Raw genomic sequence first — 27,179 nt, forward strand, 5'->3', positions numbered from 1 at the left:
TAACATTTTCGTTAACAGGATACGATTATCAGTCGAGCAGATTTCTGATTCATCGCTCTGCCGACTCAAGCAAGGCGTGGCAGGTGGAAAGTCAGGGCCTCATGGAGTCGGATCCAAACTTTTGACAGAGTGGTGCTGATCACAGCAGGGATCATTGTGGCTGTGGGACCCAGGATGAAAATGAGGGGGATTCAATGGGTCCTGTTGAGTCTTACCTCTGTGACGTCCATGACTTTGATGGCAGCCAGCTGTCCAGTCTTGACATGTCGTCCCTGAAGAGAGTAAAAAACAAAAGTAAAAATGTGAGATTTCTGTCCAATAAACTGAACACTTAAAAGTTTTGTAAAAACAGCTTCGTTGCTCATCTTTCACTCAGAGTCCCTGGATTAAGATGGCGTATTAGAGCCATTGTAGATATTGAAGTAAAAAATAAATATATAATATATAAATAAATATATAAATAAACTAGCCAAGGATGAGTATATTTCTCCACACACCCAAAAAAATCTACATTTTTGCAGAAGTTTTCACAATCCCAGATATTCTCTGATGTTTAAAAGTTGCAAATTTATGAGAAAAAGAAAAAGTTAATTAAAGTGATTTTCTACACAAAAAAAGGTCAAGCTCTCTTGAGATGGTAAGTTAAGTAGATGTGCATTTGAGTTTACAATGTTAAGAAATGTCCGTTCTATTGTGCAATTAGAAAAAAAAATATTGCAAACTTACAACATTTCAACATTACTTTTTTCTAGTAAATGTGTGACATTTTTTGGCAAGACATCCAAAAAATTTTTATTTCTTGAATCTATAGTGGCCCCAATACTCCACTGTGCACAGGCACGTAAATTAATAAATCTGTGCTCTGCATTTTTGTGCTCTAAGATTATTTTAAAAATGCATTATTCCAATACACAAATATTGCAACCCAAATTTTTCCCTAATTCTGCAAAGCTTTGCAAATTAAAAAAAACTCTTTACAAACAAATTGCTGCTAATTTTCTGATACCCCCAGCTCAGTTAGGCATCAAGAAGACTTAAAATAAAAAATACGCATCTTCACTTGTCTTTATACCACCGAGTTGTATATTTATGAAAAAACATGTTGTTAAAGAATTTAAAAGAGATGAGTTTTGGTCACACATTTTCAAAGAATTACAATAAAAAAAATAGGATAATACAATTAGCAGAAACATTTGCTGCTGTTCCACCAAAAATAAGACACAGACTTTAGGTGTCTATTTATTTAAGTGCTGCAATCAGTAGTTTAATATGGCAATCCCTACTGGTATCAAATCTTCAGTACTAAAGCCCAACAGTGCCCTAGATATGAGCATATAAATCCAACATTCCCAGACTTCTCTGTTTTCCCAGCACCCTGCTACCACTCCTTACATAAACAAAGGACAGAAATAGAAGCCTCTTTACATCAGCCCCCTCCTTTACCGAACCCTGGGAGGAGATAAAACATGGGACATTTCTGGGATCTGGCCACATCGGTATTCCCCTCATCTTAGAGACAACACTGGAGGGATACTGCATCACTGTCGGGACACTCCACACACATACTGGAGTGAGCAACCAGCCCCAGTAACACCATTGTTGTGAGAAACAAAAAAAAAGCAATGTGTATTTCAGATGAATAAAAATTAAAAATGCTCTTCAAATTCAAAACTTTCAGCAACTTCTAACATGAAATAGATTGTTTTGAGAGTTGTGATTTAGTTTGAAAGAATTTGCATTTATCTATAAAATATTTTCCAATTATAATTTAACTATTGATCAATAATTCAGTATGTATTACTGTTGTCTGTTTAGGTAGAAATACAAAAAATATAAATAAATAAAAAGGAGATCTATCAACAACTTCACATAAAAAGAAAAAAAATCATGTGGAAGAGCTAATCAAAAGTCAAACTCGAGCAATACTTTGAAATAATTGTAATTCCAATACTGTATTTTTGAAAAGATTTCTTGACAGTGAAAACATCTTTGTAGAGAACTTTAGCTTTCCTACACCATTCAATGAATATTGAATAAACCACCAGACTTATCTTTTTGCCATAAATAAGGAACCCTTGTCAAAGGTTTTAGCAATTAAAGCAGATTTTATATATGTATTCAATACATATTAGTGACCAATCCAGTAAGAATATTTATTGACTATCAGCCAATCACTCAAGGGTTTCAACACATGGTGACTGCTGAAGGCCAAATCCCTCAAATCTGATACGTTTGATTGCAACCTCTGATGTTTTCCATTTTAAATCTTCTAGTCTAGAACTATCATACACAATGTAAAAACATATTAAAAATGTTTTTAATAATGATCATTTTATTTTTATTAAACTAGTAAAATTTCAAATATTTTACTACGCAAAGCCGTGACAGCTTAGCAAAAAGGTCTGTTCAACTGGGCTCCTTCCTAATAGTTAAAATCTGTGCCTTGGAATGGATGTCAGGATGTTCATCCGCCTTTCTCCCTCCCAACAATCCCGCCTCCATGAAACTGAAGTATTTATGGTCACATAATGTTTCCAAATGTTTTCTAGCGTCTGGGACGGTTATCCGATCCTCAAGGTTATTGCTCTGATGCCACAAAGCAACTGGGTGGTTACACTTCATTAGTGCAACGAATGACGAAATACTCCACTTTACAGTCATGCTCAATGTTAGAAAAAAAAAGTCCTTTTCATCCCTCATTTATTTATTGTGCCTGTAATAGATTAAACCATCTGGATGCTTTGAAGTTAGAGTCATAGTGCACAAGAAATCAACAGTAAATCAGCTAGATTAAATTGAGGTTGCTTTGGTAAATAATCAGCTTAAATACACCATCAGTAAGCTAATCATAAAACCTAAATAACCTGTAGAAATAGCCAGACCAGATTTGACAGATATGGTTTATAGATTCTGGTTAAGTCCCTAAAATTTTTACTTGAATTATGTCCTTTCATTTTTTTGTCCAGTTTGTTTTGTTTGTGCAGCTAATTTTTAAAACTCAGGCTAATTTATGTGGAAGGTTTTGACATTTTTTTTGAAGTTCATGCATAGTATTTTCTGCATCAAATGCCTCTTGGCTCCAAACTATTTTAAGTGAAATTTCTCCCAGTATAATGAAGCTCAAAGTGAAAGTGGGAGACATCAAAATATCAACAGGTCCCATCAAAACAGAGAGCAAACTTGTCAATATGTTAAAATATGGTAACATGCTGACATATTAATAAACATTAACAGGTTGTTAACATCTTGTTAACATGTCAATAATAACTTAGTGTTGTATTATTGAAAGAAAGAATACAGCTACGTCCATTAACACACACAAAAAAAAGAGTTTCCTTAAAAAACTCTTATTTCAACAGCACCAATGCTCTGCTCTGATTGGAGTAAGTGACATAATCTTGATCCTAATTGGTATATCCACAGCAAATAACATATTATAAAATAATAATATAATGTTAAAAATGATAGCAACAATGGGACTTGACAATTGTTGTCTGTGTTCTAATATATATATGAATAATAATGCTATTATTATATACTATTCACGACAAAAGTGACATGTGCGCAGTTATGGCTTAGCAGGTCAAACAAGTTCAAGATTTAGACAGATTTCTGGCGGCTGGCTTGAATATTTTAAATATCATGACTCTATGAGTCATGCAGCTGCAACCTCAACCTCAACCTCCTTTAATAGTGTTGGTCAACAAAGCTGACTAATTTCATGTCAATGCTGATTAACATCAGTGTCATCCCCTCTGCTGCAACCCAAACCCAAACTATTGAGTAACTAAAGTTAATTATATGTTTTAGTTTTAAGTAAGAGCCTCTGCATGAATATCAGTCTGGTTCTAGTCCGAACATGGCAGAATTAGCACTAAACATTTATTTTACACTGTTACACTGTCTGCCATCAAAGACGGGACATGGGAACTCCGACAGGCTTAAATGGTAAGTCGATCAAAAATTAAAGCATGTTGTGTTGTGAAATCACTTTTATGGAGGAATGTCTGCAAGGAAAACTTATTTGGGAGTGGGAGCACACAAATGATAAGATACAGCGGCCTGCTACTCAGTGTTGCAAAGGTAATCTGTGGGAATATACTGAAGAAGGCTGCACAGTGGGGTACTCCGGCTTCCTCTCACAGTCCAAAAACATGACTGTCAGGTCAACTGGTTTCTCTAAATTCTCCCTAGGTGTGTGTGTGTGTGTGAATGGTTGTGTCTCTGTGTTGCCCTGTGACATACTGGCGACCTGTCCAGGGTGAACCCTGCCTCTCACCCGGAACGTTAGCTGGAGATAGACGCCAGCACTTCCCGACCCCACTAGGGACAAAGGTGTAAGAAAATGGATGGATGGATATACTGAAGAAATAAATCATCCAGGCCCTGGGGAGGTTCACCACTGTCACATGTTTTCACTAGTTGTGGTTAATGGCTCACTGGAGAGCTGAAGCCAAATAAATTTTTACTTTTAAGTAGGGCTGCAATTAACGTTTATATTAGTAATTGATTAATCGATTGTTCTGATGATTAATCGATTAAAAAAAGAAAAAAATCTCTAGATTTTTTATTGAACCACTTTTTTTTTATAAAGTATTAGAACTATATTAAAAGATACAAATGAGCATGTATTTTTATTTTTACATATGAAAAATAAATATTTTATGCCTAAAATGCAATAAGAAGCATTCCATTAATAGATCTGAACTGGGTGAAGCTAGAACTTAAGTTTTGGCTAAAACAGGTGTTTGTTTGTTTTTTTTACTTAAATCCAAAAGGTATGTATTGGGGGGGGGGTTGTTTTTTTTACAGCTTTGGCTCAAGTATTGCTCTGAATATGTTGTGATTTTCTCAGAAAATTGACTTTTTCAAGTCTTTATACTCCAGCTAATGAATAATCAATTACTAAATTAGTTGACAATTTAGTAATTGTAATTGATTAATCACAATTAAGTTTGGCGTGCAATTTAACCTACTTCAGGTTATCAGGCGAGAACTATTTACAATATATTTTTGATGATACAACATTTTGATTAGTCAGTCTTGCGTGTGCCAATTAAAATTTTACAAAATTTTTCTAAACATTATGGTTAAATCAATCAAGCAACATTTTGTGATTTTAGAAGTGGCGCAGTAATAAACTGCTTTTGCATTTACTCATTTGTGTTTATGCATTCAGGGTATATTTTTATATTAATATTTGCACAAAAAAGGTAAACAAGAAATCTGAAAGGGGGCTAATGCTATTTCCCCATTCTGTAGCTTTTAGAATCACCAGAGATTCATCAGAATTAGACATTGAAGGGCCTCTTGAAGCAGAAAGCAAGGCGTGGCTGTGGAGAGGGTTATCTGAGGCACTAAGTTATCACTCAGCCCTCCCTGGCCTCCATCTCTACTCCCTCAATCATAGCTCCTCTTAACCACGGCCAGATGTGCTGCTGGCCTCTCTCCAGCTCAGCATTAGGCCACTGAATGGCTTAGAGTCTTAAGAGCCAAAGATATTAGCTAAAAAGACAGAAATAAAGGGAATCTACCCTCTTCTGTGAGAGCTCAGTCATTAAATTTGGGGAGAAATCTCACTCCGCACTAGGACAGAGATAAGAAGGCTGCTCTAAAATAAAGCTGCTGACATGAATGGCTTGGAGAATATGAACTCTAAAGTTATTTTAGAAGAAAACAGACACCGTGTCTGGATTGTTTCACCATGAGAGTACTAATGGCAAATTTAGGTAGAAGTATAAAATATAACCCTTGAAAATCGGTGCTGGGAAACAACTAGCTTGTTTTAACCAAGCAGAATGTTTCATGCTGATCTGTTTTCTCGGTCCATGGGCTAATCTCTGCTTCAAGACTTCAAAATTTTAGCCAAATGATTTTCAAGAAGGTGAAAAACATCGTTTGTTCAAACTTTATTTGTTGTTTGAGGACAGAACTGTCGGATGAAAGGAGTGAGGAGCAAGTTCAAGCCATCGAACGTAATGGGAAAGGATCATATTCCCTACTCTCATGTCTCTCTAACAATACTACTAAAGATTTAATATGGAGCAGCAAAAGTAGATGAGGTTGATTAGCAGTGTTTGCCAACAATTGATGCTGTCATCCAGGAGATGTTACTGTGGAATATGCTCTCTGCTGCTCAGAAATGTAGTTGTTTGCATGTTAGGGCAGTCATGAACCCATCATAACAGTCTTCAGTCAGAGGCTTTTTCATATTCGTTGCAAGACTAACTGCTACTGGAGAATCCTCTTGTCCACAGCATCATCATTCACAACGCCTCTTTGAAGATATTTGGTTACGATTTACGACAATATTCAATTTTTCTTTATTTTTTTATTTAGTTTTAAATCTCCAGAGGGTTACTGCTACAAGGGGTTTGTATTAACATCTAAGGTGACATTTTGAACTTTGAGAGCAAGTAGGTGGGATTCAACTCGCAGCATCCATCTGTCTTTGGGAATTTAACATATCTATTTTCAGACCGTTCACCCACACTCACACCTCTGCCTACGGCTTTTCCAACATGCATCAAATAAATCCGGAGGAGAGAAATGATCAGGCCACAGCAGGTAGAAACACACGAGTCCGTGCTTGTCGCTGGATCTGACAGGGTTTGGGTTTTTTTTCTCTTTCTCTCTGCTGCCTCATACATCACACTGACCCAGTTCTCACAGACTGCCTCCCTGAAGACACAGAGCCAGCGATAAGGAGGCAGAGAGAGGAAGGACGACAATGCCATGAGACCAGAAGAACAGTTGGATATAATGAGCAAACAGACATATAGAGAGCTGGGAAAAAACCAGAACAAGAAGGCGATTGATCTGATTGATCGATTGATTGCATTGCAGCAGTTTGCTGCTGAGAAGATTCATGGTGTTGTCTTCCGGCAACTTGAATTACAGCATATTAGCAACAATCAGGGTGCCAGCAAAAAAAGCAATGAAAAAAAGCTGAAAAAAACTAGATGTCAAATTTGTGTTCTTGGTTATTTACAGGTTTAAGCCAGTGGCAATAAGGAATTATTACATGGTACATTAAAATAAGCTTGGTAATTTTCATTCTGATTAAAATGTTTAAAGGCAATATAGTGTGTGCTTTTTTTAATGTACTTATTATTTTTGGTTGGCGTGTTTTATTTTGGACAATTTGACATCTAGGACGCTCCATGTCAAACTTACACACTTCACCAAATCAAGTTTTCAGAGTTCTTAGTTGTCTGGTAACCATTTATTAAATCCATCCATCCAGCCATTTTCTAAACACTCTTGTCCCTAGTGGGATCGGGAGGTGCTGGTGCCTATCTCCAGCTAACGTTCCGGGCGAGAGGCGGGGTTCACCCTGGACAGGTCGTCAGTCTGTCACAGGGCAACACAGAGACAGACAGGACAAACATACACTCACACCTAGGGAGAATTTAGAAAGACCAGTTAACCTGACAGTCATGTTTTTGGACTGTGGGAGGAAGCCGGAGTACCCAGAGAGAACCCACGCATGCACAGGGAGAACATGCAAACGCCGTGCAGAAAGACCCCAGGCTGGGAATCGAACCCAGGACCTTTGCACAAAAAGAGGGGTGGATAAAATGTTTAAACAGCTGGATAAAGAATAAAGTCTAAGAAAACAAATAATTTTCCCAACTATTTTCTTCCTTGCAGATCTAGACCCAGACAGTACTTAAATCAGACTTCATACAAGTACTGGGCGATACGGCTTAAAAATAAAAGTTGATTTATTTTTTTTCCATATCAGATCAGATTTTTTTTCTCTCTTTTCTAAAAATGAAATTACAAATGGAAAAAAAAATATTTTCAAAGAATGGCTTATTTCAACCATCCTTTCTGTGAATTGTACGATGGGAGCCAGGCTACAAGAATTTGTCTAATTAGGAGAAAACAGCAATTTATCCTTGCATAAGCAGAATAAATACACAATTTTACCAAAAGAATGTCTTAAAATTATGAGGGGAAAAAAGGAAGAAAAAAAAACAAGCTTGAGTTAAGTTTTTTTTTTAGCATTAAGTAATTTTGGGGAATTACTACATCATTCCCCAAATATTGAAACTTTTTTTCTGGTAATATTAAGAAATTTTTCTTCTATTATTTTTGATTTTGTCATTAGACTTATTTCAAAGTCCAAACTAAATCTTCAAAAAATGTGATTAATCAGATTCATAGCCTGACCTGGAAGACTGAGCAGGAACCTTGACGTTTTACAAAAGTTTTACTCCTCTCGCAACATCCAACTTTGCTAACAGAAGAGTTTCCTCTCTGGGCAGAAGAAGAGCATCTCCTCTCCCACCACCTCGCGAGTTCACTTTGGTAATGAGGCGTCTCAATGGGACAGTAGCATGTACACACAGACAAACACAGAGAGTTCTGTTCGGGCAGTGTGACCCGTCAGGTGACACGCTACGTCTTGTGACACCAATTAGGGAGAAGGGTCACTGTGGGGGCGATGAGGACAAAAGAGAGACACACTGTGCAGGGTGAAAACGAGAGGAGTTTCTCACAATGTTTCACATGTCACAAGAAGAAAAAGAACGAGATCAGATACAATCCTTCAATAATGAGGAATGTGGACAGCAGAAAGAGTAAAGTAGTTCTAACACAAGACACCAGGCCTTGTTGCCAGCCAACTCCCCCGTATTCTGACCTAAAGCCTCCGCAGCCAATCAGCAGCCAGGATCTTTACAACTGAGCTCTATTCAGCAAAAATTAATTAGGCAAGACGAGCTGCTGGGTTTAGCAAAGGCCTCTAGACCACTGCTTTGCAACACAACGGTCACCAATACCAAACCCATTAGTGAGTAATAAAGATCAATTCAACATATAATTTGTCTTTGCATTGTAAAATACAGCAAATCTTCTCTTGTATCCTATTGAATCCTAGTTACTTAAAATACTAGAATGCCCCATTACCTGAACTTGACTGCTTATTGACAACTGATGGATCAATACTTCCCTATTGACGAAGTTCTTGCATCTGTCGGACATTTTTACAAACAGCTGAAGAAAGCATGACTTTCAGGGCTGTGTGTGGAAATCCTGCATGCAGCTGCAGAGGGGTCGACGAGGATTAACCTCCAGTCTGGTGACATCTACCACCCCCAGCACTAACGCAACTTTACTGGATGCTTCAAGTATTAGAAAGCCCAAACATGTTCGCTCTGTACTGAAATTGCAGTTTCAGTGAGTGCAAAAGTGTAATCACAGTAGACCGCTTGGGCACCATATTTGGTAGGTTACTCTCTGCTTGCCAGTAATAGACTATTATTGGCCTTTCACATGATCTGGTTTTGTCTTTAATGACCCCATTTGATGTAGATTTTAGTGACCAAGAGGCTGAAATTGACAGTAAAGGCAACATTGTGACAGTAGAAAACAAAGACTGAAGAAAATGTTTGTTAATCGCAATGGATATAGTTTTTGGGTTGTTGTTTTTTTTCCAAATATACCCTAACCGTACAATCAAACTCTGAAACCCCGCTTATTTGCAGATTTTTCTAAATTTAGCTCCAAATTATTAGTGGAAAATTCACCTAGTCGCAGATTTTTATGTAGATATTGGATGGGTTTTAAAAGCAGCTAATTCAGGGGAACCATTCATTTTCCTTGGTGTGGATTGGCAGTAACCCTAAGCGTGGAAATAAGAAAGACTGTGATTGTTAGCTTCTGCTGTAATGCCAAGAAAGTTTACACTGTGCATGTTATGATCAATTTGGTGTTTGAACTATTAAAATAGAACAGAGAAATTAACGCTGAATGGGGTAGACAGATGGATGGACTGATTATAAACAACTGGAAGGACAGAGACGATGGATAGAGGAACAGATTGATTGATATCCTTCTGGAGAATCTGAAAGATGTCCAGAAGGATGGAGGGACGACAAAGATTGACAACTGGATGGACTTTCATAATTGACACCAGTCAAACTATTGACACCCAGATAGTATGATAGAGATGGGCAGAAGATGGAATGATGGACCAATGGACAAGAGCAGGCAGATGGATAAACAATCAGAAGGATATGTGGACAGATGGATGAACTAACATTTACACAAAAGGAGAGGAAATAAAATTTTCCCCCATGCTTATTATTCAAACTACATTGTAAGGTTGCTAAAATTGGACAAAAATACAAAATTTGCTCCAACCACTGCCCTGTGGTACAAAACAAGTATTGCACAGCCCATATGGTTGGTGGGCCTTTAAACAGACTGAAGGAGAGGTTCAGCAGCAGCTCAGAGCCTTTATGCCCATCAGGCAGAGCTTGCCCCCCGAGGACGACCGTCTGATTCTGAGGGCAGGGGAGAGGCTGCCACTCCGATTGGCAGAGTAAACAAAAGGAAAAGATGGACCACATGACCTACATAGCTGCAAAGATTCAGAACAAGCTTCTCCAGATTTAACCAAAGATCTGCAGGAAACAAGGTTTCTGTTCTTCTGAGACTGGGCATTCTGATGTTAATTTTCTAAACGCAGGAGAAGTGTGAAAATAACAGGGCACAGAAGTTGGCACACCCCACAGATGCATAGCAGACAGGTCGACATGGGCGCTGTGGGCTCGGGCGTGATGACTATATATGGTGATTCTGTACTGCAGGGAGAATCTTCTCTGCATACCATTTGCAATTCAAGGATTCATGTTCCTCTCAGGCTTATCTTGGGTCATTTTTTCCTTCTTTTGAGTCATGATATCTAAAGAGAGGCCCCAGACTTGGTACACTCAGTCGGTCAGTGCCACTGATAAGCAGGGAGAGCTTAGTAAGAAGCTCTTTGTCTAACACATGAGCATGTAAAACACTGAGGTCAAATATTTGGAAATACAGTGACTAATGGAAGAGAGTATGAACAGTAACTTCCAGACAACTGGATAGTTTACACATGATAGAAGTGTTGACAGATATCTGTAGTCAGAATGACATCAGAAAATCTTGTGTAACCAAGCGAGCAGATCACAATCTGATTAGAAAACAACTTAAATATTAGTTTGTAAGCTTATTAATGCAAAACCTGAACTCAAATTAATCTCCATCAGCTTACATGCCAATCAGCTAACTGTCTAAACCAACATAAGTGATTTAAAGTGTGCTTTTTAACCCTAAAGCCATTTTCATTAAGGCTGTCTGCCAAAAAACAGAGGGGGGAAAAACTGCTTTGCTGTGTTTTTAGAAGCTGACTGTAATCTGGCACCTCTCCAGGGGCGATGGCCGTTATCCTGACAGACCGAGCAGGTTTAGAGAGACAGGAGCACAGCATGGCCACCAAAACATTTACATGGCATTTTAAGACCAGGAAACCAGGTTCTTCCTTCGTTTTTACAGTGTAAATTCATGGTATCTTCACAGATTTCTGTATTCTTGTTTTGCAGAAATAAGGACTTCAGAGTTTGTACACTTTATTCTAAAATGGTTGCACATTTTAGAATCTGAAGAGACTATGAAATCTTGTCAATATCATTTTTAACTTCTGGATCTTGACCCACATCAGATCAGTGAATTTTTTAAATATATTTATCAATTTATGTCAACAGATGTCAGTCTTCCATATGGAACATAAATTACTTACTAATTTTTACTATGCGAGTCTTTTACACATCTTCAAAACATGAGCTTTGTGTTTCTTCTTTATATTTCCACTTAAACCAGATTTCTCACCACCACTTTAAATTATTTTCTTCCACTGCAATTGGTGCCATGAAACAACAAAGGAAGAAGAACTATGAAGGCAGAAGAGTAGCAGCTATGGGAGGGTTGGAGTGGCATTCATGTTTTATTCAGTAGCTTTCATCTTCTTGAATAGTACATGTTTGAAAAGGATCGCTTTAAGCGTTGGCCATTAAGACAAAATTAAAACAGGGTCGAGCATCATTGCAGATATGTGCTGCCCTTTAGATATGACCTTATAACCAAACTGATCTTAAATTTCTTTAGACTAAAGTATTATGTGTTGCTATTGGAGATCTAGCCTACTTCAGGTTGTCTGTCAGGTTCTATCCTAAAGGACTAAAGTAGGTAGCTGCAAGTGTGGCAGCTGTTGTTATAGATAATTTGTGATTTACCAAAGGATGGTAATTACTTGTTCATTTAAAACCTGGTATTTATCTGATTAAAATCTATATGATTATCAGAAACATTTAAGTGCTACAAAATGCCTTTTTTACAGCTCTTCAGTAAAAACAGAAGATGCTGCCAAATTATAAGGGTGGGCGAAATGGCCTAAAAGTTTTAACACCGTATTTTGTGGTACTATTGTGATAATAATAAAAGCGATGGGGGAAAAAAACATTACTTCTTTTTTAGAAGCTGCGAATGTGTGTCACATTAAATGTATCCCCAGAAACACAAATGGTGATCTTGAAAAACATTCCCATTTGGAATACGCGTCTTCAGGACATCAGTCACAGAAAGAAGTGTGATTTATATAAATTGTAGCTGCATTTAGTTATATTTTCAAATTTATTGTTGCTTTCATTGAATGAATAGTATGAGTAACAATCCTGACAATACTGATAGTTTTGAGGATCTTAAGACATTGTCACAACAATGAATCAAAATTATTACAAAAACTTTACTATCATAAATGCCTGACAAATTCAGAAACCTTTTATGAAAATGTCTCATAAAAAACAAGCTCGAACACATTGTGACAACAGGGGGAAAAAAACAAATCTGGGGGAACAAGGGGGCTTGCAAAGTGTGACCAAGCAGTGGACAAAGCAGAAAAGGCCTCAGAGGGAGGACAAAACTCCTCCCAGTTTTCAGTTAGAGGGGAGCCTGTTGTGATTATTCAGTTGGTTGGACTTTGAAACGCTGCAGACAAACGCCTCCTTTCTACAGACCCCGGCGACTGACGGAGCGAGAGACCCAAACGGCCGCGGAGACAAGCCGAGCTTTGTGGGTTCTGTCTGGAGCCGGACAGCTGCTCCTCTCTCAGTCGCGAACGCCACATCCCTCCGGCCAGTTCGCTAATCGACAGCCGATCGACAGGAAGCCGCTGCAGCAGAGCTCCAGCACTTGGCAGCGACTTCACTGGAGACAGTTTGGGCTTATCTCATGCAGGCTGCCTGCAACTACTACATCTTTTGTGTCAACCGCGAGCTAATCTGACAACTGTGAGCTCCATTCTCGCATGGCGACGCTCGCAAATAGAATTAGCGCCGAACGCTGAATGTAGAAAGAGATTAAATGGTCAAAAAAAAGAGGGAGAGGCTCTAATTCCCTTCTCCATGATATGTTGAGTTTAAAAGCATGTGGTGGGAAGATAACATGGAAGGATCCACATTAAAAGAGTTGACTTCAAGTAGTCACATGAGCACAATTTCAAGGAGGGGACAGACTGGGAGTTTATTATGCTGGAACGACTGAATGGAGGTCACTGGAGCACCGCTGAAAGCTAGCATAAGACAGCATTAACCCTCAATGCCATGCTTTGAACTGGACATATCTGCTGGGTAATGCCATTTAGCAATCCAGCTGCAAGAAGAAGAAGAAAAAAAACCCATCATGCACAGAAAGATGAATCCGTCTGCCTCCATTCCTGCGTGGCGATGCCTTTCATCAGTAGGCAATGGTAGTTTAAGGCATGGAAATGCAACACAGAGTGCAGATGGACAAGAGGAACACAATTAGTCACCAAATTAGAAAAAAGTCTTTACGTTTTTTGGTTTTGTTGTAAATAAACAGAAAACGTAAAGATACTGGCCAGACTTTAGTTTAAAAATTAAAAAAAACTGACTATATATATATCATTTTTCAGCTACTGACATGTTTTCAATTTGTTCCCCATTTTAAAAAAAAAAGATTGAATAGAGAGAAAAACAGGCATCCAAAAGACAAGCACGAAAACCTACATGTTTCTGATGACATCCCAAAGGCAGATCCTATTGTTTATCATTCCTTATAGCTTATTCTCCTTATTTGCAAGTTTTAAATCAAATTTCTCCATCAAAGTTCTTCACTTTTATTCTTTATCGTTGCATCAGTGTGTTTGAGCCATATGAGGGAACACAGAATGGATTTCAAGAATATTTGGCAACATTAAAACAGTTCATGACCAATGCAGACTAATTTTCATTATTAAAGATCTTGAGCAACTGTCCATTGAGATGACGTTCAAGCATTGCTGAATCACATGCTGCGGCTGCCAAAAGTGATACAGGCAGACTTGTAATGACCCAGTTGACCCCACCTTGCATGCACCTGCAGCGCCACCCACGCCATTGCCATGCCAACACAACAGAGGAAGCTACAAGTTAAGACTACATGCAGAGGTGCCGTTTTTGGGTGAATTTGTACAGAAACCAAATCAGATGGAAGCATTCAAACTGGTAAATGAACAGTTCAGAAGACAATCCCAGTTGGGAGATTGTTTGAGTCAAACTCTGGTTTAAACCTGCAAGGTAAAAACCCAGAGATTCACCAAACAGCAGGCGCTACAATGCACTTTTTGAGTTTGAAATAAATCTGCCAAAAGATTAGAAACATGTGCTTGGATACATAAGTGGAGCTAATCTTTCTGTTCCTCCATTTTGTTAGATTTAAAACCACATAGTGAAGAAAAAAGGTTATTCTGGTCAAATCCAACTTCGGCATCTAGATCAAAAATCAGTCAAATGTTGCTCCGCCATATTGGTTTTCCATTCCCAGCTGATCAGCTAGATTCTTGTGCCTCTTATACCATCACCACAACACACATGTAAAGTAAAATCTGCCGTTTTGTTTCAGTGCTCTTTCTAAGAAACGTTGTGTTTCCTGAAATCCTGAGGTGGAAATCCATTTCTCATTGCACCGCTGTGCATTGACCTGTGAACATTTGTTATTTGGAACACAAACAAAAGCCACAATTACATGGTTCTTAAAAACAGCTTTGTAGGCTGCAGCGTCACAACTCTCACTGATAACTGCTTGATATCAGGAAAAAATCAAATATACAATAACGTAGGAGGAAGTTGTCATGACAATATGACAAGCAGTTAAACCAGATGCAGGAAAAACTGAATTAATCCTTTCTGTCCCAGCAGCAATGATCACTGAAAAATATGTTTTTTCTATATATATATACACATTTTCCCAGAACAACTAAATGTTCTAGAAACAAAGTCTTTAGATACACATATATGATGAGCCAATATAACTGCTGTCCAAGTAGTATTATGGAATATTAATAGTGTAAACTATTGTAATGATAATAAATGTGCTATAAAATGTAATTTCTTTTAACCAATAAATTGAAATTTTACTGTCTTGTATGCAAACTATTGACAGATGTTTTGACTAAGCTCAGAAATATCACAACATTTTGTATATGGGTTAGGAGTATAAACTTCTAACAGCAATTTCAAAATGTGATGTTTATTTATGTATTATTTACAATATAATTTTTGTAGTCCAGCTATGTTTTTTTAACATCGGATGCATATTTTTTAGAATTTATTTCCCATTTAGGGACTTGTTGCCATACTAAACGTTTAGTATTGCTAAATCCTTTGTCAGTTACCTGAAGGAACACTGAACAAGACGGAAAGTGCAAATTTCATAATATGAGCAATCTACTGTTCAAGTTTAAATCATGTTTCACCCCAGGATGTTGTATCTACATGATCTTGGCCCGATTGTAAGTCTTTTAATGCTCTGTTGGTTTGTGACATCTGACTCTTGGAGGTTTTGCCTACATTAAGGCGAGGACTTCTTATCTACTCTTTTGTTGATGCAAGATGGGTGATGCATCAGAGTTTACATGGTCTGATTCAGCCATTAACCCTCACCTCCCAGGCCAACTCTTAACAATAACACCAGAGGGAAAGCGCTGCTCGTTCTCCCTCCATGTGGTCCAACCTTACCATCCAGCCTATTGTCCCTTCCTTTGTTCTTAGAGTTTAAAACAGAAAAACAGATTAGATGAAAACAGGACAGGCCATGCCTCCAACCAACCTTGTATACTTGTCCATAGGTGCCATTTCCAACTACCTCCACCAGCTCAAATATCCCAGCCGGATCCTGCAGTAGAGAAAAAAAAAGACAGGGTGGTTCAATAACAAGTGCTGCTACATCTTAAAACTGATAACATTGTCCGGTGTCCGCCAGCTGTTGCGCCCTGGTTTCCCCTACATGCCAAACGCATCTCGAACAAAGGAAAATCAGACACTGGCAACACCTCGATGAGCCTCAGCGCTCGTTTTTAAAGCATCTTTCGCACACAAAAAACGCCGAAACCTGCTCGTGTAAAGCGCTTTAAAGAGAGGACGGTTTACAGAGAAATATTAAATAAAAAAAGAGGCAAAAAAAAAAAATAAAGAGCAGGAAAAACATCCGTCTCGGGTCCCCAGCACTCACCCGCAATGAAGCCAAGTCTATGTCTACCAGACTTTTAGCTGGAGAGTCGTTCGCCATCTTTTCAAATAAAAGCCGGGCTTCCCTGTGACTCTACTAAATATGGCCGCTGTATCATTGGCGAGGGTTTTTCTTGGCAGATAAATTAAATATATGGCGCCGGGTATTCCCGTCAAAGGAATCCGCTCTTCGGCAGTAGGCGCTCGGCTCCAGCTACTCCATGTTGAGGTGGCAGCGGGCTCTCTGTGTGCTGCTGCTGCTGCCTCGCTGTTGGTCAAGCTATCAGTCAATGGCTGACTTCCGCTGGGCCGTTTCAAAATAAAAGTATCTAATCTGTCCTCCCCAAAATAATGTTCGTGAAAGATAACATTTGTTACATGTTATATATTTTTAGATATGTATGGAAACTGTATAGAAAAGCATATAGATATCTGGGTATTTTGTTGCTTTTACTGCAATCAAAATAGAAAATAAACAGGTTATGTACATACAAATACCTCAAATAATCATTTATGCCTGTTATGTGTTGTTTTTTTCAAGCATAGTTAGAATTCAGTTCATGAATTATTTAGAAGTGTATATTTGAAAAAAATTAGAAAAATCTGAAAAGAAAATCAAGTCACTATAAGATCTGAGAAAATGGTCTGTTGAATAAAGTTAAGTAGAAAGTATATGAAAGAACTAGTCACCACATAAAGAAACAAAATATACAGTAATTCTTTTAAAAAAACAAGTTTACATTTTGGATGTTAATGTTTTTCAAATGTATTTGTTTATTTATGTATTTTGCAGTTTGCAAGTTGCTTGTATCCAATAATTTTGAGCGATTTTTTCGGCTTCCTGCCTCTTTAAAACAATTTATTACTTTAATCAGATTGGTATTTTACCATAATCCATAAGACCTCAAATGTACTTTTGTGAGTGTTCTGATATTGTTTTGGGCTTTTCTTGTGTAGCTACATGCATTTCTTTATATATTATTTTCTCTTTTCCCTGTGTTTGTTTTGTTCAATTATATGCTCAGATATGTTTTTTTTTCAGAAATATGTGCTTTTACTCCCTCTTGTTCTCTTTGTGTTCATTATATGGCCATTTTTTAAAACTCTATTCTCTATATTAAACCACACTTTGCAAATGATTTTACCCTTTTTCCTTCTTGTGTTTCGGTGCTTTCTCATTTAAGTATATGACACATGTCCAATATGAATAATTTCTTTGCCTCTCATTTCTCAGGTTCAGCTATCTCCGGTTTAAGATCTCTTTGCAATTTTATTACTAATGCTTGTTAAAAAGTAACTTAAAAAATATTATAAGGATGTGTCTAGGTTAAATCTGCATCAATATCGGATTCATTTTCAACCAATCTATTGTTATTTTCCTACTTAGCAATGTATTTTTCCTCTTTTACTATTTCACTGTAACACCAGGAACTCTATCTGTCTTTCTTTTATGCTGAAGGTGAAGCTATCCCAGCAGAGCTTCTCTTCTGTCTGCTTTCCTCTGGCTTCACGCTGATTTAGAAGAGAATCCCTCAAACACAGGAAGCCGGTTGGTTGCACACAGAGAGATTAGGGCTGGGTCTCTCCTCAGTGAGCGTGGATACAGTGATGATGACACACAATTCCTGCCTGAACTGTCCAACCGACTTCAGCCCGCGCGCTGGTGTTTACACAAAGCACCTCAGCGGGCAGACAGGTGAGACAAGGGCAGACGCCAGCCTGGATCCACATGGACGTGTGCACATTGGCCTAAAATGTTCACACTGCTAAGCATGGGTGTGGCAGATGAGCAGAATCAGGAGGGATGTTGTGTCTGGACAGTTGAGACACGGAAGAGCTTTAGGAGAAAAATAAATAAGGAATTTTTGCTACAATAATTTCCAGAACTGATTACTATCTTAATAGTGAAGAAGTTAAAAATCAGTACAGTTTTGCAGGTGAGTCAGTTGTACTAAAAACTGTAATTTCTGCAAACCTCACTCAGTTTGTTGATGTAGTTCAATCACGGCTCTGCGTCTTTATCTCAAGCCATTCTGCACCTGCGCCAATAGTCATAAATCCTTTAAGCGCGCTACATGCTGTCATGCTCTGAATGCTTTCTAACAAAGCAAAAGCAAAAGGCAGGATGTCAGTTAATTACCGCCATAGTACAGTGAAAGGTCCAAACAGAGAAAGACAATCTGTTGCTTGAACAAACTTTATCAAGACATGCAAATAAAAAGACAGGAGGAACCAGTTGGGCAGGCTGGGGGCAAAGCAACAAAGCTGAGGGAGAAAATGCAGAGAACTTTTCATTCAATGTATTTTATTTAGTAGACAAACACAAAGTAGTTTGTAAATGTAAAGTAAAAGAAAATCTGAAAAGTGTGGCATGCATTTATATATTTATAATTAACAACCCAAGCTTTCAACAACTTGCTGAGCATTGTCCAATCCATCATCTGAACATGGAAAGAGTATGCTACAATATACACTCTGTGTTGTGGATACCAAACACTTCACTTTAACCTTAACACTTTAACCATTCAAGACTGGGGTGGAGGTTTCCCTTCCGTAAGGTCAGAGACCCAAAACATTTAATCAGTGTCACAATTGATGATTTAGACATAGAGAACTGCAACATCAGTCCTCAAAAAACACTATTCTGTTTCTTTTAGATGTTCACAGATGTTCTACGTACAGTCTGGCTGATTTTTGCACTAAAGAAATTAGCTAAAGTTTACACAATTTCCTCCTGCTTCACAATTAAGCACTTTTTGTGTTGTCTACGTCATAAAATCCAGTTCAAACACAATGTAGCTTGTGGTTGCAACATTTAATAAAAATGGGGGAAAGTTCAATATTTATGAGATGTTAAAACGTGACTAACGCTTAGTAAATTAATGTCAAAAAAGATACCAGAAACCAAACGCGAACATTCAGCAGATAATAAATGTAAACTCTGTTCCTTGTGTTGATGTGATTAGTGTTATCTTATGTCTGGGGATGTTTGTTTTGCCCACAGAACAGGTGACTTTTATTAATCCAATATTTCACCGCAACAGCCTCGAGTGGAGGCAGTTAGATCAAGGGTTCATCGGAGTTCAAAGCTGGTATCAACGTTAATTCAAGTATTTACCGCCACCTCGTGGATGTTTGGTATCATTGCATTAATGATTTAGACACTGAATGTTTCGATATTTTTTTAAAGCTTGGGTCATTCTGAGTAGTATCTAAGAAGATGTTAGTTTGTAATATTCATTAGGTAGAAATTGCATCTTCAAGTTGTCCACTTTGCTTTTTTTTGTGAATTGTTGCAGCAGGTTGTTGGGATAACAGAAAGAAAACAAAGACAGTGTCACTGTTTCTTTGAAACCACACTGCTGAAATGTCAAAAGTGAATCCAAAACAGATACACAAGGTTTGTCGTATGACCCTTTAAATTGTTTGCACAAAATTCAAACCCAACAAATGAAAAGCACCACAAAGGTATTTTACTCCTTTATTTTAAACCCAGTCTCTCAAACACAACTACCCACAGGGAGCCAATAATGCTTTAAAACTTGCAGCCACTCGTCACCAAAGTCCTAATATAAATATCAACATTTAATAAAAATGTCTAATTGCAAGTCATGTTAAGAACATTTAAGTGTTACACTTCTTGTAGAAAAAAAGTAGCTTTCAAAATCCAGTGTCGGCACAAAGGGAGTCAGTTTTTCAGTTCATTATTACACCCATATTAACCTTACGCAGGTTTTTGTTTTTTTTCCCCCTAGACAAGACATTTGTTTGCCTCGGTTGAAGCAAACTTCATTATTATAAAAATGTAAAAAAGTTAACACTGCTCAATAAGTCATAAAAACCTTAACGAAAAACCACAAGTGCTCAGTTTGTTCTCCAGAGGACCTTCAATTGTAACAGAACAGGATCTGCAGCTGCACAGCATCTGAAAACATCACCAACGAGTTTAAATAGTTTATCAAAAATTACTACATTTGTTTAATTCATCTACATAGGTGGTTCAACTGAAATAAACTTTTAAAGGGGAACTTTTGTGGGGCTTTTTTGTGAGATTGAACGGTTTCTCAAACATGCATTAAATAATCAAGGCAACACTCCTGGTATGTTTTTGATGAGAGAATAACATTATAACACAATGTTTAAGCTAAAAAAAAAAAAAAAGTAAATTTCAATGGTATTCTAATTTACTGAGATGCACCTGCAGCATCATCCATAACGAATCCCTGAATCAGGAGATCCAAACAGTGCAATAATATAGCTACATTTACAGGACTATATGCCTGTATAACAAATGATAAAAAGTCAGACATGATTATTAAATATAAAACCGTTAAATGTGTTCTTCGTTTGATTTACACCTCTCATTAATTATTATAGCGACTACTTTCCTTCAGTAAAATGATAATTCAGCAGAATTCTCAACACAGCTCACCCCAATTATTCCAACAAGACCATTGGAATAAAAGTAGGCAACACATTTTAAAGTCTGCTCTTCCTATGGCAGCAATGATGCTGAAAACCAGCACCCTAGTTAAGTTTTTCCATTCAGTTAAGTAAAAACTCTGGCGTCGGGTAACCAAACAGCTGGAAGTCGCCGTGGTATCGTGCATAAAGACGCCTGATGTCCCGCTTGCTGATCCCTGAGAAGTAGTGCTCCACCTTGGTCTTGTTGTAGCGTGTGATGCCCGGAGGAATGGCCGGGTACGACACCAGCTGGTGGATGCCGGCCGCTCTCAGGATGAACGCCGCGTCGTGCTCCAGGGTCTCGTGGTGCCCGACCACGCTGTAGTTTATTTCGCACGGCGCGCACAGCTCCGCGTACGTCACCCAGTGGATGATGTGCTCCCCGAACTGCCGGTCCATCCGCCGGCGGCCCTCGGCATCTCCCAGATAACGGACAAAGTCCTCAAAGTGCAGGCCGGAGGCGGCCAAGTCGCTCTCGCGGTGGTTCCTGCGGTATTTGCGTATGATGGCCGGCGCGATGTCGTGCTTGTACCAGGGCTCGAAGCGGGGGTTCTTCACAAACTTGTCCTTGAACGCAGAAATGAGGCGTTCGAAGGGATCTCTCACGATGAAGAACTTAAAGTAAGAGTTTAATCTGGTGAAGCACACAGCAAGGATTAACAAGCTAATTTGAAAAACTCCCACAAGAAATAAAAGTGTGCACATAACCGAAACTTAAAATGCAGGAAAACATTCGGAGGACAATGCAGGTTTAGTCACTATTGTGTCATAGTTGGAGAATCCCAACTATATATGACCGTCTTCACCTGCCTTGCGTGGATTTTATACATATCCTTCTCCTGTCTGATACTTTTGTGAAATTAAATCCTCTTGATTCTTTATAATCTCTCCACAAACTATGACTTTCACAGAAAGATGCAAATGTGAGTATTCCAGGTAGGAATAATCAATTGATTAATCAGATTAATTGATTCTTGAAATAATCATCAACTAATTCAGTAATCAATCAATCGCTGACCCAGAATATAGACTAAAAGAGAAAGGTCATTTGCTGAAAAACCCCCCAACATTATCAGAGCAATAATTAGACCCAAACTATACAAAATATATAAACATTTTGGATTTAAGATAAAATCACCTTCATTTGTAAAGATTTTACCCAAAACATTTCCATAGTTTTAGCTTCACCCAGTTCACATTCACTGAAGTCATTGCATTGTAGGTAAGAAAATGTCTGTATTTTTTATTTAAAAAGTGAATTTAATCATCTTTTTTATTTTAATGAATTTCTAATATTATATAAAAAGGTGTAAGCAGTTAATTGAAAAATCTATAGAATGTGAAAATGTATTAAAACAATGAATTGTTTGAATAAACAATCGTTAGTTGCAGCCCTAATTTCAAAAAATGTAACAGAGGCATGTCAGATTTCCTGAAATTGTATCCATTGCACTTGCAGGAAAAAAAATTGTCTGCTGTACGCAATTTACGCACAATAAACAAAACCAACCTTTGAGTTATTTCCTGCGGGGAGAATGACGATAGGCGGGGCAGGCCGTTTTTGTCGTGGTCGTGAACGAGGTTTTCTGGGATTTCTTCCACGCTGGGAAAACCTCCTGCAGCAGCAAGACAAAGCAGAAACGTTCTAAGCTTGAAGCTGCTTTAAAGTACAGCTTTATCCTTGTAAATTCCTACTGTAACTCCAGTGAATGTGCATCAGTCCATCCCGTACTCACCATTGAGCACAATGAGCACCTTCTTCCACTGCGTGTTCCCCACTTTAGGCGTCTGACAGAACAAGATCTGGCGCTTGTCGCAGACAAAGATGCGGTCGAGGACGAACTTGCTGATCGAGACGTGAGTTAAATTGCTCAGGCTGCTGTTCTTACACACGGCTGAAAGATGCTCGATTCGGCTCTCAGAGATCGCCTGCCAATCTGACACGGTGGCCGCAACTGAGGGCTGAGACAATCACACAAGAACTGCAATGGCTGATGGACTGAATTTCACAACAACTTTTCTTGTGAATAGAAAAGAGGTTAAAAAAAATAAAATAAAGACATAAAAAATATCTGAAATAAATTGCTCACCTGATGTGATGACGTTTGATTTTGCTCTAATGCGCTCAGCACAGATGCCGGTTTCACCACCTTTGTATCTCCCACAGTCCAACTTTGAGCAGGTCGCTTCTTATAACCTCGGAAAGCACAAACAAATGTTAATCTGACTTTTAAACATGCAGAATAAAATGAAATAAATCATCTCTTTATCATCCTGAAATATTTCTAACACCAAAGTGTGCCATCATAATCAAAAAACAGCCCAAACATCAGTATTGAAAGAAAATATATATTGGAGTCTTATCACTACAGTTTTGTATTTTAACACAAAAAGTAGCTGAAAAAAAGAGGCAAATAGATTCAAAAATGTTCATATATTGAAAGAAAGGTGGATTAAGATACAAGTAGCCTTAAAATTTATAAAGTAGCACAGAGAAGATTAAAAAGTACAATAAGAACAAAAATATATATCCAAAAGTTTTAAGAGTTGAAAAAATTTGCTTGAAAAACAAAAGTAGAATGAACAAAATGTTGCACATCTAATATTTCTTTTGACAATCTTCAGCTTTAATTACAGTAACAATTCTCTGCGACCTATAAGCTTCTGCAATGTCTCCTGATAGTTTTCCATCCAGTGTTTCGTGATTTGTTTTCACCAAGATGTACTATCGATGACCGGTCTCTTACCTTCAATAGTTTTAAAGCTGATGAATTTACTGACAAACATGAGGACGAGCAGGACCCAGCCACAAGCCCCGAGGAGCAGCCACTGGTGTCGCATGATGTGTACATCAGCCCACGGCCATGGAAAGCAGAAGTTCGCACCTGGACAGGTTTACAACACGCAAAATGAGACGCCTAAAACATGACGCCATCATGTGAAAGGCGATTCAAGGAAGTGTCAATGCGAAAATCACGGAGAGGTACAAATTTCTATAAAATATTAGCATTTGTAGCTCCAGCAGTTTATATAAAAATGCTTTAATTGGCTAGCTAAGTATCTTGCCAGTTAGCAAGCCACGCCTGCTCGTCTCTGATAATCCCGCAGATCTTAGTTTATCTCAGCGAGGTTCATAAAAGGTGACAAAGTAGATAGTGAGCCAGTAAAGCATTTCCTCTTACCTTTATGTTGACTTACAGAGAGCGGACAGCTAAGTTAAATAAAGAGTAAACATTAGCCATTGCTATCGAAGCTAATGTGTTTTTCACGCCATCCGATCCAAGTGCAGGCAAAACGAACAGCTCCACCCAGCGATGGGACCGCGTCACTGCACCCTAGATTTGGCGTCTGTTTTTCCTTCCAAATGCTCAAGACTTGCATGAATGTGTTCATCTGAGAAGCTGTAGACACGATGTCGATAGATGGATAAATACTCAATGAACTTAAATTAATTTTTAGAAGGCTTAGAAACATTTTCGTTTTGTAGGCTGGGGACTGACCATTGATTTCCAAACAGGATCAGTTTTTATTTCCAGCTTCTCACTTGAAAATGTAAACTTTTGATTAAAGATATAATTAAATATTTATGTATATTTATATATACACACATTTGTATTTTTCTATTTTCATATCTATATTTCAGTCTAGCTTGTATGTTTTCTCTACACCTTACTATAATTCTTTTTCATTTGTTACTCTTGTTCTGTCCACTTTCTGTCATGACGGCATAAATTTCCCACTTGTGGAACAAAAATGATCATTCTGTCTTTAAAAGTCAGAATGCCGCCTTTTCTCTCAGAATTATTTAAAATCCAAATTCTGACTTTTTGTCTTCCAAATTTAATCAAAAATCTCAGTAACGTTTGGTTAAAACATAAACAAAATAAATGCCTGTTTTAGCATTTGTTTGTCATTGAACTGTGATGAAATTTGCCCAATGGTTGCCCATCATGCTCTCATTTGTATTGGTCTGACAAAACTCTAGTAAAATACATTTAAAATTTCATGGTTGTAACATGAGATTTGAGAAAGTTCAGTCAATAAACTTTCAGGTCATTTTTATAAAGAAATGCATCCGGACTTTTCACCATGTTCCTTATTATGGGAACAAATAAGTGACAAGAATGAGCTCAACAAAAAGACAAAGACAAGCTTCTTTGTATTTTTCATTTATTCCACAAATTTAATTTTCATCAACGTTGACAGTCTGCAGACCTGTTGAGAAATGAAGAAGAAACAAATCATTATTAAACCATTTGTGTTGCTTGTACGGACACTTCAGAGTCAGCGGCCTGAGGATTTTACCTTTGCATGTGGTGACAGGAACGTATGTGACCAGGGTGTAGAGTTTGTTGGCAGAGTCCTCATCCTCGTTACGCTTCCTGGAAAGCCGTACGCGCATCCTGTACGGCACGTTCCTGCACAACACATCAGGAGAAGGCGACTCAACAGCTGCTTCAAGTGCCAAACAAGTTAAAATAAAACCTCACAGGTGTCGGCTGTTTGCAAGTTCAGTTTTGTTGACAAATTGATTTTTCATCAGAACCAGCAGCCCAATTAAATCAATCCCAAAAAAATATATATAAAAAAAGAATAAAAACATTTCTACAGAACAATGTATAAATTCCAGAAAGCACAAAAACAATATTTGGAGATATAAAGGTAGTGGATTCAGATCAGTATTTATGTGGTATATATCATACCTACAACTGTCACCAACTTGAGTTAAAATTCATCCAATATTTTCCAATGATCCAACCACAAAAATAAATATGTACAGTCTTTAAGCAGATTACACACATTAGTGGATAGAGAGCAGCCAAATTGAAATTATGATTTAGGTGTGATTTTATATTACATAAGGCGAGAGCCTCCTACAATAGTGAGATGCATTAAATGCACCATCAAGTGTTTCAACAAAAAAAAAAAAAGTGGGAAATTCGAATAATGTTTTTCTTGATGTTAAGCATATTAATTTCCTTTTTGTTTATTAGTGGAACTCAGACAGACTGACTGACCTGATCCCCTTGCTCCACACTGCCTTGTTGAGGCGAGTGTCGATGCGGACATCAGGAGTTCCCATCTCCTTCATGGCGAACTTGCGGATCTCGTTGATGGCACGGGGAGCCCTCTTCTTGAAACCCCTACATGAGACATTTCAGTCACGTTAACAGCAGAAAGGAGGACGAAATGAAATTCACACAGTCGGATTGTTTACACAACCATTTACAGTTTATCAGCAATCATTAAATATAACTTTTTGTTCTCTATGCACAATCAAGAATATTAAACAGTGATGAACCTCTGCATAAACACAGACAGAATAACACGTTTGATTTTCATTGAATTTCTAATCTCTAACAACAAAAATACTTAGAAGGAGTCAATACATTGAAGTATTTTTGACCTGTCCTAATGTTAAAAAACATACCAAATATGAACTTTAATTTACCTGGCTTGATAATAAAGATTTCACAAATGGCAAACTGCGCTTAAAACATTGTTTTTCTGCAATACTCACACTCCATGAATGCGCTTGTGGATATTGATGGTGTACTCTCTGGTCACCACCTCGTTGATGGCTGAACGCCCCTTCTTTTTCTCTCCTTTCTTGGTTGGGGCCATCTGGAGAACATTAATAATATATTACAGTACCGATTTAGTTGATTTTGGAACAAATGCTAAAACTACAAGGCGGCTTCAACCTCAACTAGCATCAATCTTACACAGAAAACCGCCGCGTTAGCATTAATTTGGCAAACCATAACGTTATTAAAAATAATACATAAATTACAGTTTATATAAACTGAAGACGTAATAAAAAAATATTTGATTAAGGACCAATTCTGTTTCTAAAACAGAGTAACCGTACTTAGATTAGCCACGTTAGCTGAAGCCACATCTCCCGATCCCCTGCTACATCTCATCGTTTTAACTACCAAATCATACGTTCAACTATCTAAAACACAATGTGGCATTTTATATTGTCCTTATATACATACTTATAACGCTAAAGAGTATTTATTTTGCTTTTAAAACACAGGATGGTGATGGATTGTAGATGGTTTTGACCCCGATAAACGTACTCACCTCGGCTCGTAGCTGAGGCGGAAGTCGGAAGGACGGACCAAAATGAGAGCGGAGTAGTTGAAGGAAATGGGTCCGTTGGAAATAAAATACACTAGAAACAGGTAGATGAATAGTGGTTCCCAATGCTTTAGAGTCAACTAGAAACATTTTTGGCAAATAATGACATTGATAAATACATATAAAAACATTTGAAACAACTACTTAAAGTTAAGGAAATAAATCAATTATAATTTACAAATTTAATAACTCAAAAACGAACAAGGACTTTTGCTGCTGGAACTTACCCGTTTCCCCGTG

The 27,179-nt window shown here is 37.8% G+C and overlaps 3 protein-coding genes across 15 annotated transcripts in view; all 3 read right to left on the reverse strand.

Moving 5' to 3' along the window:
- The window catches only part of LOC102229619 (mitogen-activated protein kinase kinase kinase kinase 4-like), a 38,856-nt gene extending 22,254 nt beyond the window's left edge, over positions 1-16,602 (reverse strand). For all 13 annotated transcript variants that reach the window (XM_023329470.1, XM_023329469.1, XM_023329472.1 and 10 more), the window contains exons 1-3: positions 16,333-16,602; positions 15,931-15,996; positions 216-272 (exon numbers count right to left, since the gene is read on the reverse strand). In XM_023329470.1, coding sequence (XP_023185238.1) covers positions 216-272; positions 15,931-15,996; positions 16,333-16,389 — 180 coding nt within the window. In that variant the 5' untranslated portion in view covers positions 16,390-16,602. The remainder of the gene's footprint in view (positions 1-215; positions 273-15,930; positions 15,997-16,332) is intronic.
- A 3,194-nt stretch (positions 16,603-19,796) lies between these two features.
- Positions 19,797-24,110, reverse strand: chst10 (carbohydrate sulfotransferase 10). The gene is made up of 6 exons (XM_005807970.2): positions 23,975-24,110; positions 23,540-23,677; positions 22,883-22,989; positions 22,529-22,754; positions 22,303-22,408; positions 19,797-21,426 (listed from the first exon to the last, which is right to left on the reverse strand). Exons 2-6 carry the CDS (start codon positions 23,631-23,633, stop codon positions 20,874-20,876), a joined length of 1,086 nt encoding a protein of 361 aa, XP_005808027.1. The 5' UTR covers positions 23,634-23,677; positions 23,975-24,110; the 3' UTR covers positions 19,797-20,873.
- Positions 24,111-24,945: 835 nt separating this feature from the next.
- On the reverse strand, positions 24,946-26,944 carry rpl31 (ribosomal protein L31). Its single transcript, XM_005807971.2, has 5 exons — positions 26,883-26,944; positions 26,314-26,417; positions 25,811-25,936; positions 25,098-25,210; positions 24,946-25,007 (listed from the first exon to the last, which is right to left on the reverse strand). The coding sequence occupies exons 2-5, from the start codon at positions 26,415-26,417 to the stop codon at positions 24,976-24,978; spliced, it is 375 nt and encodes a 124-aa protein (XP_005808028.1). The 5' UTR covers positions 26,883-26,944; the 3' UTR covers positions 24,946-24,975.
- Positions 26,945-27,179: the final 235 nt, after the last annotated feature.

The sequence above is a fragment of the Xiphophorus maculatus genome, chromosome 24 (genome assembly GCF_002775205.1).
Source record: "Xiphophorus maculatus strain JP 163 A chromosome 24, X_maculatus-5.0-male, whole genome shotgun sequence".
Lineage (NCBI taxonomy): Eukaryota > Metazoa > Chordata > Actinopteri > Cyprinodontiformes > Poeciliidae > Xiphophorus > Xiphophorus maculatus.